A 17,602-nucleotide genomic window follows, 5' to 3' on the forward strand; every position below is an offset into this window, starting at 1 on the left:
GTCAGGGATGGAGCACAGGACAATGCATACCCAGGGAAACTTCCTCTGCTGAAAGTGATATAGAGTGAAGAGAAAACAAACGTGTGCTTGGTTAAGCTGCAGGAAATGAGCAGGTGACAATCATCAGAATTCAGATAATCAGAGATGCTGTTAGCCTTGCCTTATCTGATACCCAATGATTTTGCCTGCTGCGTAAAAGCTTTACGATCCTGGAGTAACATTGTGATGATGTCATACAGTTGTACACTACTGAGTATAAATTGTGTGGACAGAGTCATTACCTAATATAGAGTCTGAGGCTAGGATATCTGTGATTACCATGTAGTGCAGTCTTTTGTATTAACACATAATAAATAGCATTACTTCAAAGTCTGAGCCTAAAGACATTTTTTGATTCACCTTCTCCTTGACCAGTCTTGCCAAACTCCGTATTTTATCAAACCACATGATAAAATAATACCTTAGGCATACTTCTTCGGTAAAGGTCATTTTGTCTGGCACTCTTACTGTTCTTGCTTTGTCTCACATACCCCTCCTCCCATGGAATGTAATGTCAGGTCTCATCCTGCAGGTTGGAGAGTAAGAAATAAGTAATGAAAGGCAAGTAAAGATGTGAAAAGTTTAGGCTTACTGCAAAAGACAGCAAGGCAGAAGCAGGATATATTGGTGGTGAAAGTGAAGCCAAGCATTTGGAATGTGAAATAAGGAGTCCTTGGAGAGGTTGGGGATTATTCTGGCATTAGATTGTAAGAAAGGAATGATGTGTGAATGGAACAAAAGAACATGCGACTGTGATTGAAACAGAAAGTGATTGTGATAAGCACTGCTGATGGTTTGCTCAATAATGTGTTGAAGGTGAGCACATCGCTGAGGGAGGAAGAGAATGCAGTGTTGGCCAATGTTGTTGAGAGAGACAAAGAACTATCCGCAGCCTCACTGCTCTGACAAATCCACTGAATCTCCTTTGATTGGCATTGCCAACACTGATTCCTCCCAGGTTTTGGATATTTGCACATGTGGAGTTCATGAGTGTGTTGGGAAACTAATACCTCCCTTATTATCTTGACTCCCACAAGGAAACTATCCCCCAGGGAGGCTCCTGTAAACCAGACAGTAGACCCATCACTGCCTCAAGATCAAAGGTCACACTCTTTCAGTGAAGTATGACAGAGGGATTATGACTTTCTTTGAAGATATGTGCTCCTGTTTTACATAGGTGCTGGTAGCTCACAGGAAAATGTGTTGCCTAAGATGGTTGAGCTGCCTGTTTCCAGATCCATTCTCCACAGGATGTCAGCATCACCTGCAAGGCCAAGGAATGCTGCACATCCCTAACTACTCTGAAGCTAAGTGGCATACTGCACTAATTCTGAGGGCAGTTAAGAGTTATCTACATTATAATGCATCTGATATAGCCAGATATAGGTAAGGATGGTGGATCTCTTTCCTTAAAGGACATTTGTGAAGCAGATGGATTCTTTTAAAGGACATCTGAAAACAGTTTCATGGTCACCATTATGAAGACTAGCCCGTATTCCATATTTTAATAATTTAATTTAAATGCCACCAGTTTCCAGGACCCCAGATCATTAGTCAAGATAATTACTGGTCCATTTTATACCTGCATCACTATCTATCCTAATTGAAATTGCCACTGCAGCTCAAGGAGACCTCCCTTTTTTGTCTAAGAACAACAGGCCAGTAGGGTATCAAGCCTCCAGGGCTCTTGCTGTAACATGATGAAGATGTTTCATTAAGGATGTTTCCCATTCATAAATTTGTGATGTCTTTGTCCAATCACATTGTGGTTTCACTTGACTCTTAGAAATGCACATCATTGTTGCATCGGCCAGAAGAAAAGGCAAGAACAAAAAATAATTTGTTGCCATTGGCAATACTCACTAATGAGTACGATTACCATGTCAGTGATTATGGGTTCTGTGGGTCCTTGTGTGGTTGATCAGCCCAATCTTAGACCACCATCATACATGTATTTCTAGGGAGGTGGAATTATACCCTGGTCTCGGGATCCCTGGCATTCCTTTCTCAGTTTCCTTTTCCATACTTCCTCTCTCACTTTTCCAGGAGAGTTCATACATTGTTGTGGTTCTGTTCGCCGAGCTGGGAATTTGTGTTGCAGACATTTCGTACCCTGTCTAGGTGACATCCTCAGTGCTTGGGAGCCTCCTGTGAAGCGCTTCTGTGATGTTTCCTCTGACATTTATAGTGATTTGTATCTGCCACTTCCGGTTGTAAGTTCCAGCTGTCTGCTGCAGTGGGCGGTATATAGAGTTCATACGTTCCAGGTTGGGAGGTTGAGTTTGACTTTGATTTTCAGACAACAGTTAGCTAAGCCCACTAGATGCAGTTTTTCAGCCAGAATGGTGACAGAACAGATTATTTTTTAAGGCACCTCTTCTATTCCGTGCCCCATGCAGGGTGAACAGGGCAGACCCTGAAGAAGGTTGCTCAGTCAGGAAGGAAACTTCCGAAATGCTCCCCTGTTCCATTTCAAGAGTGAAATGACTGAGTCAAACTCCAAAGTCCTATGTGCTGCTCTGAAGATAGGGACTTCTAGATCTCTCGACTCTGTCCTCATCATTTCTCCAAATCACAGCAAGATGTGTGTCATGTGTATAGAGTGGAGAGACAGAGGGGGGAGATGGGTTAAATGGGACACATGGTCCTTGCTAAGATGTAGATACAGTTCCAGAGGCAAAGAAACCTCTGCAACTGTGGATTTCCCTGCTGATGGGGCCATCATCTGCTGTCACAGCCATTGGTTCCACACAAATATCTTCTGAATCACCTTTGAAGATATTTTCTGGATTGCACATTGTCTAGTTCCTCCTGTCTATCATGGCTGGCCCTGCTAGGAGTTGAGAACTCCTGACAGCGTCACTCTCAGGATCAAACAAACTGAGTCTCTCCACCATAGAAAGGTGACAATCCCTGGAAAGGTGTGATTATAATTGTTGTATCAAACATGCATTCTTAGATCCATGAGGAAAGAAGTCACAGAGACATTGGATATCCTGGGATTTGATGGCCATATAAATAATTGATTCTTATATTAAAATCAAAACTACATAGGTCTTGAGCCTAGTTGTACAGAGATTGTTCTGAAGCATTTCCTCATAACTTAAACACTTAAACCACAAATCTATGCTTGATTGAGCTTTTGATATTGGAAAGAATTGATATCCTTTTCGGAGATAGATGTGCAAAACTTTTATGCATTCATCCAACGTTAGCCTCCCCCTTTGATCTATATAAAATGAGAAGTAAATTACTTCAAATTAATACCAAATTCTCCAAGTGCTACAATTAAATTAGAACATCCTTGCAGGGGATGTGCAAATTTTCTGGATGCAGCATATCAATCATTTCTTGACAGTGGTTAATGAGGCTTGTAGTCTATTAATAATCCTGTCAATAACTGAAACACTGAGCTTATGTTGAAGGAGGAAAGGCTGATAAAAAAATGATTCACTCTCTTCATAACTAATCTTAAATTGTATTTTTAGAGGTCATATTCAAAACATTGCTCTTCAAATGTTTACAGCTACAGGGACAGGTATTTAACAGGACAAATGTTTGTGGAGGAAGTGAGAAGGTTGAGTGGGAAACATCCTGACAGGGCAGCCCAATCTCCTTTGAAAATTATATTTTTCTTTCAAGGAGTTGGGTTCCCCACCTCCACAGGAAAGCCCAATGTTGCCACAGGGGTGGACAGATGGCAAGTTAGAACACTTTACTCTATATACTGAGACATCAGACTCGTTTTTTTAATGATGAATGTCAGGTTCTCAAATCCTCACTTTTGTCCTCCTCCATGCTTCTCATGTATCCTCCCTACCCACTCAGCCACTCACAATAGGCAACACTCAGGTTGTCTTGAAAGAAACATACAGAACAAGAGAACTTCTAAAAAAAAACCAGTCTTAAAACACACGATACTAAAAAAAAACTAAAATACAAAAACATCCATCATGCATCAAATACTTGAAAAAATAAATAAGCATCTTATTTACTAAATACAATAAAGATAGATAATCTTTTAATTACGTCTTAAAACCATCAATCTAAGTATTTTTAGATTACTTACAGTGTGGAAACAGGCCCTTCGGCCCAACAAGTCCACACCGACCCGCCAAAGCACAACCCACCCAGACCCATTCCCCTACACCTAACACTACGGGCAATTTAACTTGGCCAATTCACCTAACCTCCACATTTTTGGACTGTGGGAGGAAACCGGAGCACCCAGAGGAAACCCACGCAGACACGGGGAGAATGTGCAAACTCCACACAGAGAGTCGCCTGAGGCAGGAATTGAACCCGGGTCTCTGGCGCTGTGAGGCAGCAGTGCTAACCACTGTGCCACCGTGCCGCCCACCATTCATCATTAATAGTCCCTTTCAAATATAAGTGCTTTTAAAATTAAGCATTCATAATGGCCACAGCTGTTGTGACAGACAATTGTCTTATTGCTGAATGAAATAATATTGCCAGGGAGTGGCATCAAACTATCACAATGCTGCAGGAGGTCCAGTACTACTGCCTTCCCAATATGTTCAGGCCTCCTAACATCTGTTTCACTGAATATTGAGGCCAAAACTTTCGTAATAAAATCGTAAATGGGTCTATTCCGTTGCCAAGTGTACCAAACCGTCACACTGTTTGTTAGAGACTGATGGACCTATTGTACATTTGTAGCATCTATCTTTGTATTATTCACATACTGAACAATGGCTAGAGAAGAGTCACAATGATGATTCTTAAATTATGAAAAAGGATTCACACAAGTGATTTCATTCCATGGGAGAAGGATGAACAAAGTTTCCCTTACTGTACACCAGGTAGTATGAACTACACAGTCTGAGTGATATCATCATTTATATTTGTGGAATTGTCTTTGTGGAAAGGAAGACGTTCAGAGTTTTGCACTCCTTAATGTTCTAGTTGTGAATGAAGCAAGAACCTGCATTTAAAAAGCACCTTTGGCAAGCCAAGTTGTCCTAAAACACTTTAGAACCAAAACACCTCCGAAGTATATAACCAGGTAATCTATAATAACTAGAATATCAGCTTTATAAGTATTACATTGAACAATACATATTGACCAGGACACTAAGGAAAGTGCCCTGCGGTCTTCTTCATTGAATTTATTTCTTACTAAAACAAAGTTATATTATTTGAAAATGCTTCTAGATAAATAGAAGCCATTGACCAACCAATTGTTTGTTTAGTTAAATCTACATCTACTTCAGAAAAAGAACTGCCTTCATGGAAATATGATAGATTGGCTTCTTATAAAAGTTTACCATTCACTTTGGAGATGGAAGCAATGTGTGTAAAGGGTCTTACAGCCCAAAGCCAGCATAGAAGTTTGTTTTCTGCAGCCAATCATTGGACTCAAGGTGTCACATTAGGACCCCATGGAACTCCTGACACATGGACTACCTAGGAATTGCCCAGAAGATTAAAGCTTCCAGTAGCAACTCCCCTGCTCCCTTGGACCCTCAGAAAAAGTCTTTGACTCCAAGTTAAAATTAAAGATGTTGGACAGGTCTGAAATGCTTCAAAGGAGATGTGTGACTGAAAAATGCTTCTTTGACCCCTTGGTAACTATTCAACTGACCTGACCTATTTCTTCCGAATGTCCCTGCTACCAAGTAGCTCCTCTACCCTTCAACTCCCAGTGATCCAACCTGATTAGTCTCTACTACACAACTCATCTTGGGCCCACCTAACTACCCACAAACCAACCTGACAAATCTCGCTACCCTCCAAACACCACCCTCCACCATGCTTGATTACTACTTTGTCCTCAATTTCACCAATTGATCTCCTCAACCTAACCCAACAGTGTCCATTATCAGAATCGAGCCCAATCCTTATTTGGAGGAACAGCCGTATTGAATCCAAAACATTAACTCAGTTTTTCACTTTCCATAGTTGTTAGGCCTTTTGAGTTTCTTCAGCGCTCTCAGTTTCCATTTCAGTTCTCCAGCATCTGCAGCACTTGGCTTTGAGTTCGTACAGATGAATGATTAATATATTGGCATTGGTCAAGGATTGGTTAATGGAAGGGAAGGAGAGTTGAGAAATCAATATTTCATTATTGGAATGGCAGGCTTGTAACTAGGTCAAGTGTCTTAGTTATTCACAATTTACATTTGTGACTTAGATTATGGAACCTAGTGAGATATATCAAATTTTGTTGACAATATAAAAGCATAACACAACAGAGAGGAAACAATGCAGGATGATTGTGCATCATTCTCACCAAAGGCTGAGAGAGATCATACACAGTAAAGATGGAAACCCTACATAATTACAGAGCACGTCATTTATATTTCATACATCAGCCATTATGGTATTATCGCAGAGACAGACCCCCAAGAAAATAAAGACTCTAACATGGCTGTGCAAAAAACAGACATGGATTTGGAAGATAACAGCACAATCACAGTTAGTTAAAGCAACATAATGGAGACAAAACGTCACAAAGATATTACTTTCCTCTGTCCTCAATTTATGTTGCTGATTTTGTATTGTTTATTTAATAATAAAATATTCATTGGAATGAAACTTACCAACAAGGTCCCATTCTCCATTTGGTAAATAAGTAGAAATGTCAGCTTCCAACATCTGCAGGTCCACTAACCAACCGTCATGTGTCCATGAGCCAAATTTTAAATCACATCTTTGGACATCAAAGGGGAACCAGCGGACATCAATGTAACATGTACTCTTCAGAATACCTACATTTTTCATAGACATCAAAATAATCATTTTAACAGTAACTTCACATTTTCTGTCACTATCACCTTTTCACCTCCCTGTAGTAATTCAAAAGTCTCTTTGAAACCTCTCTCTTTTGATTGTGCTTATACTCACCATGCTGATTTAACTTGCCTAACTGTTTGCTGTTCATTTAATTCTGAATGTCTTTGGGAGATTTTATTGTGTAGAAGGCACAAGGAGTCATTTGAAGACTGACTTTGAAAGAAGAGCATCAAGTCGATCTTTGTGCAAACCAGAGACTTTGTGATTTATTGCAATTGCCAATATTCGTTTCAGGATGTTAACTGGAAAATCTAATCTGCAAAAGTTCAAAATTCCTACGGTTGCAGCTGCACATTTATCATAACAATGAAGGAAATATGAACTTGTATGGAGCATTTTAAAAATTTTGTTAAAGGAGACAAATCTATTTAAATTTGAAATGCTCAGCAATGCATTAATCTGAAGTACCCCAAAGGCTGGTCAATTTAAGCTTGGAGCTCAATTTAGCGCTCAATGATTCTCAAAGAGTTAGACGTGTAATTCATTGAAGAATTGATATCACATGTAATAGACAGATGGGGAACCATCAGCCCATGCCTTCTTACACCTGGGACACATTCTAAAATTATGATTAAAAGCCTACAGCTTGTTTGTGTGGGCTAAGTTGGCAAACTTCTGTTTTTCCCAGTTTGTTAACAGCTGTCTTGTCTAATATCCAAGGTCCAAATGTTGAGAGACTGTGCAGAATGCTAAACATACTAATATAAGAATTCAAGTATGGTATACAAAATAAATGGAAGCCTGAATCTAAAATGGCTTCCAATTGACTTTGCTGCTGATAGAATAAACAAAACATATTTGGTATTAACACAAGAATGAAATAAATGGAGTCCTGAGAGCAAATACAGTATTTGAGCCCTGAATGTTGAAGTATTCATGGTATATATTGAGTATTCATGGTCTGTTCTTAAAAGATTTCAGTGCACTGAGAAGATGATGGTTATGAGGCATACAAATTATTGTTACAGGGCAATTCACAGCCGATTTCAATTATTATTATCTCACATGTCATAGCAGAATAGTTTGAAATGTTCAGCTGCAATTATTGTCCATAGCCACCTCTTTCTGTGGCACTTCAAAATGACTCCTTGGAAGGCTTTCCTCACGCAATCCCAAGAAGGGTTTCCCTGCTTTTAATCTTCACCATGTCTCCACCATCTCCTTCAACTGTAAATCTTCCAATAGTTTCTGTGGTACTTCAATTCTTGCACATTCTCAATTTTTACACTTCATCTCTGAGGGCTGTGTTTTCAATTACACAAGTATTAACGTCAGGAATGTTTAACTTCAACCCTCTCTGCTTGTCTATCTCACTCCCTTCATTTACTATGCCTTTTAAAACTTATATTTCGATCTGTCATATTATTTCCTCATGTCTCTTGCTGTCAAATTTTGTTTGATAATTTTGTGTGTGATGCAGTGCCATCCACCTTCAATTTGATTATCATTGTACAGGCAATGGCATCTCACCACCGCAAGTAAAAAACAGTATAACTGAAGAGAAAAAAGGGCTTTCCACCATGTGGTCTGGAATTCTGATTTTCAGAATTCTGTTTATCTGCATCCTTTTATCACCCATTGTATATTTTGTTAAACTTTTTGTTTTAGTTGTGTGTGTGTGTGTGTGTGTGTGTGTGTGTGTGTGTGTGTGTGTGTGTGTGTATATACACACATGTATTTCAATTTTGAAACAGTTCAAGTTGGATCAATTACAAATCCTTTCTTTTACCATTGCACCGAGAGTATTGCAAACAATTTTGGTTTCCTTACTCGAGGAGGGGTGTGGTTATATTGGAGGACGATCACTAGATTGATTCCAGATATGAGGGGCTTATCTTATAATGAGAGATTGAGCGGTTTAGGCCCAGTTTAGAAGAATGAGAGGAGATCTAATTGAGACATGAGATGCTGAAGGAGATTGGCAAAGCAAACTTAGAAAGGATACTTGCACTTGTGGGGCAATCTAGAAATGACAGGACATAGTTTTAAATCTACTACCCCTTATCCTAAAACTAAGAAGAAGAGAAATTACTTCTCTCAAAGGATTGTGAATCTGTGGAATTCACTACTCCAGAATATGGTGGATGCTGGGACATTGAGTAAACTTAAGGAAGAGATAGACAGATTTTTAATTAGTTAAAGATTGAGGGGTTATGAAGAGTTGAAAAATGTGGTGCTGGAAAAACACAGCAGGCCAGGCAGCATCCGAGGAGCAGGAGAATCGACGTTTCGGGCATAAGCCCTTCTTCAGGAATGAAGCTGGTGTGCCAAGTGGGTTGAGATAAAAGGTAGGGGGGAGGGAATTTGGGGGAGGGGCGCTGGGAATACGATAGGTGGAAGGAGGTGAGGGTGAGGGTGATAGGCCGGAGAGGGGGTGGGCGTGGAGAGGTCGGGAAGAAGATTGCAGATCAAGAGGGCGGTGCTGAATCCGAGGGCTGGGACTGAGATAGGGTGGGGAGAGGAAATAAGGAAGCTGGAGCAATCTACATTCATCCCATGTGGTTGGAGGGTTCCTAGACAGAAGATGAGGCGCTCTTCCTCCAGGTGTCGTGTGGCCAGGGTCTGGTGATGGAGGAGGCCAAGGACCTGCATGTCATTGGCAGAGTGGGAGGGGGAGCTAAAGTGTTCAGCCACGGGGCGGTTGGGTTGGTTGGTGCAGATGTCCCAGAGGTGTTCCCTGAAATGTTCCGCAAGTAGGTGGCCTGTCTCCCCAATGTAGAGGAGACCACTACGGGTGCAGCGGATGCAGTAAATGATGTGTGTGGAGGTGCAGGTGAATTTGCGACATATATAGAAGGATCCATTGGGGCCTTGGAGGGAAGTGAGGGGGAAGGTGTAGGCGCAAGTTTTGCACTTCTTGCGATTGCAGGGGAAGGTGCCGGGAGTGGAGGTTGGGTTGGTGGGGGGTGTGGACCTGACAAAGGAGTCGCGGAGGCAGTGGTCTCTCCTGAATGCTGACAGGGGTGGAGAGGGAAATATATCCCTAGTGGTGGGGTCTGTCTGGAGGGTTATGAAGAGTGGGCAAGTAAATGGAGTCTAGATTAGAATAGTGCTGGAAAAGCACAGCAGGTCAGGCAGCATCCCAGGAGCAGGAAAATTGATGTTTCGGGCAAAAGCCCTTCATCAGGTAAATGGAGTTGAGGCCACAATGAGACCATCATGATTGTATCAAATGGTAGAGCAGACTCAAGGGACTGAATTGCCTGTTTCTGTTCCTGCTTCTTATTTTCTTATGTCAAAGTTAACTGCATCAAAATAAATAGAATTATCTTTTACATTTTATGAAAGAACCTGGTGTGGTTTCCTTGTGCGGTCATTTAGTCAAATCTGTCATTTTGATAGTCTTATGTGGATTCTTATACATTTTTACATTTTGTGAAGCATCACACTGATCGCTTCCCCTGCTGTAAATACTAATGCAAGGTAACTATTGAGCAGCGCTGCCATTTCATTATTTATTAATAATGTCTCTATCATCAGTTGTCAATTGGTCCTTATTGCTTCTTACTGCCTTCTCCTACCTGAAGTTATTGTAACTCTTTCTCATGTTGATTTTGATATCCCTTGCAATTTTCCCTTCTTCTATCTCTGACCATCTGTTTTATCACCTTTTGCTGTCCTTTGTACTTTTTCTACTTGGCAAAGTCTGTACTTTACTTTTCATACTAATATGACCAAGTCAGAAATTACTTCACCTTCTCTCCACTCCAAATGTGGTAACAGCTTGAATTTTAAATGGAGGTGATTTTGCCAATCTAAGAACTGAATATTCACTGTGTAAAATTTTGTATCTGAAATAAAGTCAATCTGGTTCCTTAAGTTAACGACTGAGTTTTGTTTTGAAAAATTCCTTAAAGATACAGGAATTATTAACGAAAGCTTTAAATGTGCAAAAATATCTATCAACTAATGCAAATTCAATGTGCACACAATTCTCCCAAATGTAAAAATCAAAGGCAATTCATCTCTGCAGAGGGTCAAATCTTGAGCAATTATAATTTAAAGTCAGACAAAAATATTGTGTGCATTTTGTGCAGATGTTTATTTATGCTGATGTATCACCTTCCACAATAGCTGGTGGATCCAGGATTTCTTCCTGGAGCCGTATGGCTAACAGATTTCTCTTGTTCTCTTGGAAATTATCTACGATTCAAAGTTCTTTCTTGCATTAAGAACTCACGGCTTGTAGCAATGAAATCAGAAAACAGAATGAGAAAGACAAGTCAGTCTACCGGCCCTGTAGACAGAACCAACAAGGAGAAATACATCCCCAGCGGCAAAACAGAACTGTATACTTTGGGTCCACTGACCATGATTTAACGGCTGAATTAATCAAATGTGCTTTGAAGGACCAACAAGCTTTACAAAAAAATGCAAGTACAATGGATGCTGGAAATCAGCAATAAAAACAGAAATTGATAGAAAAAAGTCAGCAGGTTTGGCAGGATCTGTGGAGAAAAATCCAAGTTAACGTTTTGCGTTCAGTGATCCTTCTTCAGACTTCAGAGTTTTTCCTTCTGACTATTAGTTCAAATTCAGTAGCCTTATTACATCCAGCAACTGGATCAGATGTTCTCCCTCCAAAGATTTTGAAGACGTAGTGAACTCATGAGGCCACATGTATTTTTCACAAATGTAACATTTTTGCTGCTGCAGTCACAAGCTTTTCTTTTGAAAAGTGTAATTTCAAAAGTTCAAGATACACACTAAAAATTATAAATTATTGTTTAGATTTTAGAGGCAATTCTGCAGAGATTAAGTAATCCCTTGTCTTGAAAGCTTGTCCACCATTGACAGGGTGCAAGTTTGGACTGGGATAGAATACTCTTTACATACCTGCATGACTGCAGCTCTAACAACACTCAGAAACTCTCCACTATCTCAGACTAAAGCAGTCCATGTGACTGGAATCCCATGTAACACCTTTAATACCTGTTCCCTTCACCACAGATGCACAGTGGCAGCAAGGTATGCCATTGATAAAATGGACTGCAGTAACTCACCAAGCTTCTTTCAACCACATCTTCCAAACTCATGACCTCTACCGCTTAAAAGGACAAATGCAAAAAATACATGGCAATCTCACCACCTAAACTCCCATCCCAGATACACACCATTCTGACTTGGCACTAGATTGGCAAACATGCACTTTAGTTGGTTCAAAATCTGGAATAAAATCTCTTCATAACAGCTTTATGTGTGTACATACAGCTTAACGACTGTGGGTTCAAGAAGACAGTTTTGTGTTCAATCTTAGGATAATGTTCCTTTAATAGCTCAACATGTAAATAAGCCAAATGCCTGGATGCTTTCAGATTAGCTCAGCTTCTCTGCAACGTAGCACTCAAGGCATAGGCTGTGTCAAAAGATTACTCTGTGCTGCATATACACTGTAAATAAAACCACTGGAGATCTTTAAATAAACAGAATGCACATACCTAATTTGCGTCATATTTAAATAACACAAGATTATTACTACAGGCAACTTGCCAACTCTTCCCAAGGACAATTAGGAATGGGCAATAAATGCTTGCCTGACCAATGATACTCACATCCTACGAATTAAGGAAGAACTTCAAAACAGTAAACCTTTCCTCTTAGTTTTATGTTATTTCTCCAGTCTTGAATAATCCATGGTTGTATTTCATGATTTTTTTCCACTTAATAACATAAAATGATTATGTATCATGTTACTTTGCTACAAATGTACTGGTGAGGTCACACCTGGGTCAGAACATTTTGGCTCCTACCACCAGATGGCATCTAGGTTGGGGTCCTAAAAATGCACTGGTTGATCTTTCTACTGCCTACTTGCTCATCGCCAGCCTTTCACAATTTTATGGAAGATGGACAAAGCTTAGAGAGTTCATTCACAGGGCTGTGTTCAATCAGAAACAAAAACAGAAGTTGCTGGAAAAGCTCAGCAAGTCTGGCAGAATCTGTGAAGAGAAATTAAAATTAATGTTTCAGGTCTGGTGACCCTTCCTCAGATTGGCCAGCAGCTCTCAGAGGTCACACTCTTCTTCAGTCAGGGACAAAGTCCTACCTCAAACTCATGTTGAATGGAGTGAGGTGGCTGGCATCAGTGTAATTCCTCCCTAAGGAATATGCAGATCTGGCCTCCTTAACAAAGACAGCCAGACCGTAGTACTGGTGTGTTATTGATAGTGACTATGGGGTCCTGGAGTACAAAGTCACAGGTGGGATGATGCAAGATGTCAGTCTCCTTCAGACAGCAGTCAAGCCAAAGTCTCCTGAGGCTAATACAAAGAAATCAGTGAATAATTGCATGCCTTCAGAGTCCTGAGGCTAGGTCAAAGAAATTAACATGTAGCTGTATACCTTCTGGAGTATATGTTATGAAAATGCACAGGTCTATAAACAAAAGTTCACTCAGCACCTGCTCAGAAACCAAACCTTGGTACAAGCTTTATGCTTTTGAAAATTGAAGAGCTTACCAAAAATCTGAAATTGAATGTGTGGTCCTGTGATCCGAGCTTTGATGGCGAAAACTCGAGGGTACACTCTCAGAATACGGGCCTTCAGTTAAATGGTGTGAATCTTTGCAATTTTCCCAGAAAGCGGTTAATGCTTAGTTATGAAAGAAAAAACAGCCTTGACCTTTGTTGAGTGATGCACTAGATTTGATTGATAATTTGCAGATGATGCCAACAGAAAACCTACTAATTTCATCCTTGTGCCATACCTGAAACTCACCTTTTTCAATTCAGTTTCCTAAAAAGTGTAATCTGGACAGGTAGTAGAGGAACACTAAAAAGAAAATAATGACTAGGACACAACACTGCAGCTCAATTCCACTTGTGTATATCTTAGAAAATAGATTAGGATTGGGATTGGTACATGGTAGGACACTGAGCATGAAGGCTCCACAGCTGGTGCTTGGTGCAAGAATAGTGTAAGTGCAAACTGTCTGGATAGGTTTGTACAGCAAAATCTTTTAGTTTATTGGAAAGTCTGTCAGAAAGCCTGTACTAATCACCATCAAAGAGAATGCAAGCATATGAATTAAGAACCGGGTGTGTGCCACTTTGCCTTTCAAGCCTGTTCTGTCATTCAATAGATCATGGCATCTGATGACTTCCACGTTCCCACTTAACCCATATGCCTTTACTTATCAAGAACCTCTCTTCCTCTGTCTCAACAATATTCAAAGACTCTGCTTTCATCAAAAAGGTTGAACATTGTGCCAATTTGACTTAAAACAAAACTTCTTTTCAGAAAGTATTGGTGATAGGGGTAGTTAACCTTACTGAACCAGAGCACTCACCTGGTGGGAGGTATTGACTATGTCCAGTGGAATTTACAAGAACATTGGTGTGAAAGGTTGCATCAAATCTTTCATCAGCACTGTCAAGGAAAGAAAGAAAATATTTTATAAATAACTTCAGGGATAAATCTATTCCATACATTTAGATACTAACAATAAAAACAGAATGCCGGAGAAACTCAGCAGGTCTGGCAGCATCTGAAGTGAGAAAAACAGAATTAGCATTTCAAATATGAAAGGACTCTTTATCAGAACTAGTTCAGTTCAACTCTTTTCCATGTAGTCTCAAAGCCAAGAACCAGGGAGGAGGCTCTGCATGGCTCAGGCCATGTGTTAGATGTTGACTCTTTTGGCAGAAGTGAGTACTGCAGATGCTAGAGATCAGAGTCAAGATTAGTGCTGGAAAAGCACAGCAGATCAGGCATCACCCGACGAGCAGGAAAATTGATGTTTCGGGCATAAGCCTTTCATCAGGAATGAGGCTGGAAACTCCGTAGTGGAGAGATAAATGGGAGGGAGGTGGGGCTGGGAAGAAGGTAGCTGAGAGTGCAATAGGTGGATGGAGGTGGGGGTGAAGGTGATAGGTCGGAGAGGTCCTGATCCCTTTCCTCCGCAATTCAGTAGAAACACTACTGACGTTGTCATTTTGACATTGAGTCTATGGACATGACTAACTAGCAGTGGTGGAGGGTAGTCCATTACTGAAGTTTAATGAGAAGAGAAACACTTGTCTTACACAATATCTAGCTTATTACATGATCACAAATAAGCAATCTACTTTGCCATGTTTAGTGTAATTAGAAAGACAATGAGGAGCCTGAGATGACTGATCAGTCTCCATTGGTACCCCATATCAGATTGCTTCTTTACCTCTCACAGGCTGTGCGACACTAACCAGTTAAGGACGATTAACCTAAGTTCAAGATTTACTCTTTCAAAACCTTTAACTTATACAACAAGGAACTTGGTCTTCCCCTACCAGTGAGGTGAAGAATTGAAAACTGAATTCTCCACTGGAATCCCACAACTATGGCTGCCAAAATAAGAAGTCAAGTGACCCTTTGTGTGAATTATGAAAAAATGCCAAGGATGCTGTTAGACAGAATGGAATGACTTCAGGAGACATGTAAGGATTAGACTGGGTTACACTGCCACCTTAAATCTAGAATTCTCTTAAAGGGAGGGGTGTTGACAATGTTCTCACAAATTTTTCCAGCGTATTTACAGCACAAAAACAAGCCATTTTGTCCAACAGGCATGTAGATCCTCTCACCACGTTTCCCAGCCTTCTTCATCTAATCCCATAAGAATATCCTATTCCTTTCACCATGATGTGATTTTCTAGCCTCGACTTAAGTGCATTTGTATTATTTGCTGTGAATAGGTCTGCAAGGGTTAATACTGAGGAGTGCCATAAGCAACATCGACAATGGGCGGCACGGTGGCACAGTGGTTAGCACTGCTGCCTCACAGCGCCAGAGACCCGGGTTCAATTCCCGCCTCAGGCGACTCTCTGTGTGGAGTTTGCACATTCTCCCCGTGTCTGCGTGGGTTTCCTCCGGGTGCTCCGGTTTCCTCCCACAGTCCAAAGATGTGCAGGGCAGGTGAATTGGCTATGCTAAATTGCCCGTAGTGTTAGGTAAGGGGCAGATGTAGGGGTATGGGTGGGTTGCGCTTCGGCGGGGCGGTGTGGACTTGTAGGGCCGAAGGGCCTGTTTCCACACTGTAAGTAATCTAATCTAATCTAATCTAATCTAATAATTGATGCAAATGGACAGAATCGTTTAGGATTTCAGAAGAGCAAAATCTAACAACTAGACCCTCCTCAAAATCTCTCTAACAGTATCTATAATATCAACATTACCTGTGACTAATTGTTATGCAAAAAAAATTACCTTGTTAACAACAGACCCTTCCAATCAGACCAAGAAGTGGTTTTCCACTCCCACACTAGACCTTATAGACCCTGTAGCTTCCTACAATTAAAAAGATGGTAACAGCAATCCTCATCATGGGCAGCAGTTCGCATAGTGGGCTTGTATAACGGGTTCCACATTCTAACACTCATGGAATAAAGAAACTTTCTCTGAATGCTTTAATAAATTCACAAAGCTTTGTTTCGGACTCCACCATGAGTGGAATCATTTTCTCTACATCCACTCTATCAAACCCTCTCGGGATCCGCAGGCTTCTCATCATGCTGTCTTTTCTGGAAAAAAAAGACCCCAGCCTGTTCCGAATTTTTTTGATACAGATTATCTGCACTTTTGGTATTATTCTAGCAATTTCTTTGCATTTCCTTTAGAGTTTCTAGGTTTTTTTATAATATGGACACCAGAATTTTTTTTTTTACAGGATTCCAAGTGTAATCTAACGATAATTCTATTCAAATTTAACAGGATTCCTCTCTTCTTTCTCATCCCATCTTTTTTGGAAAGAAACCTCAGTACTCTTCCATGTTTAAAGTTAAAAATCACACAACACCAGGTTATAGTCCAACAGGTTTAATTGGAAGCACACTAGCTTTTGGAGAGACTCTCCTTCATCAGTTGATAGACTGTTGTGTGTTGTGTGATTTTTAACTTTGTACACCCCAGTCCGACACCGGCACCTCCAAATCATGACTTCCATGTTTAGATGGCCTTATCAACTTGGATTGCTACTTCTGGAGACTAGTGTATCTGTACATCAAATTACTCTGATTCTTTACCCCATTTGAACAATCTTCCCGAGGAGTACTTCACCTCCTTAATCTTCTTCCTGGAATGTGCAACTGGTGCTGCTGCCTGTTGTTGTTCCTGCCACAGGATCGGTTGCTCTGGGTTGGCATGCTCTTGTTGTATGTTATCCTCATGTGTCTACTGCATGTTGTCTCCAACTGCTCCGTGACAGCTATTACCTACCTTCACCTAACTTGAACCCTTTTTCTTCTGAGTTTAGTTAGCTCTCTAGAAGAGCTCTCAGATCTGATCAAATAGTGAAAATACTGTCACTTTAGGAACTCACATTTTGATCTTGCAATTTCAAACACCTGTTTCATTTGTCTTATGATTTATTGTGTAATATTTAACAGGTCTTAGCATGTATATTTCAATGGCCTCTATTTTCTTCCAAAGATCTTTTCTGTATGTCTCTAGTACCGGGTCAATAAGATAGACGGTACCACCTCATTTTTAGAGAGTCATGGAGATGTACAGCACAGAAACACACCGGTCAAACTAATCCATGCTGACCAGATATCATAAATAAATGTAGTCTCATTTACGAGCATTTGGCCCCTATCTCACTAAACCCTACCTATTCATGCACCCATCCAGATGGCTTTTAAATGTTGTAATCGTACCAGCCTCCACCACTTCATCTGGCAGCTTGTTCCATACATGCACCACACCCTGGGTGAAATTGTTGCCTCTTAGGTCCATTTTAAATCTTTCCCTCTCACCTTAAACCTATTCCCTC

At 40.5% G+C, this 17,602-nt stretch overlaps 1 protein-coding gene across 1 annotated transcript in view; it reads right to left on the reverse strand.

The window, feature by feature from the left end:
* The window catches only part of chrna8 (cholinergic receptor, nicotinic, alpha 8), a 213,734-nt gene that overhangs the window by 75,239 nt on the left and 120,893 nt on the right, over positions 1-17,602 (reverse strand). Inside the window, exons 5-6 of the mRNA XM_072587536.1 lie at positions 14,144-14,223; positions 6,603-6,770 (exon numbers count right to left, since the gene is read on the reverse strand). Coding sequence (XP_072443637.1) covers positions 6,603-6,770; positions 14,144-14,223 — 248 coding nt within the window. The remainder of the gene's footprint in view (positions 1-6,602; positions 6,771-14,143; positions 14,224-17,602) is intronic.

Source organism: Chiloscyllium punctatum, chromosome 2, assembly GCF_047496795.1.
Source record: "Chiloscyllium punctatum isolate Juve2018m chromosome 2, sChiPun1.3, whole genome shotgun sequence".
NCBI lineage: Eukaryota > Metazoa > Chordata > Chondrichthyes > Orectolobiformes > Hemiscylliidae > Chiloscyllium > Chiloscyllium punctatum.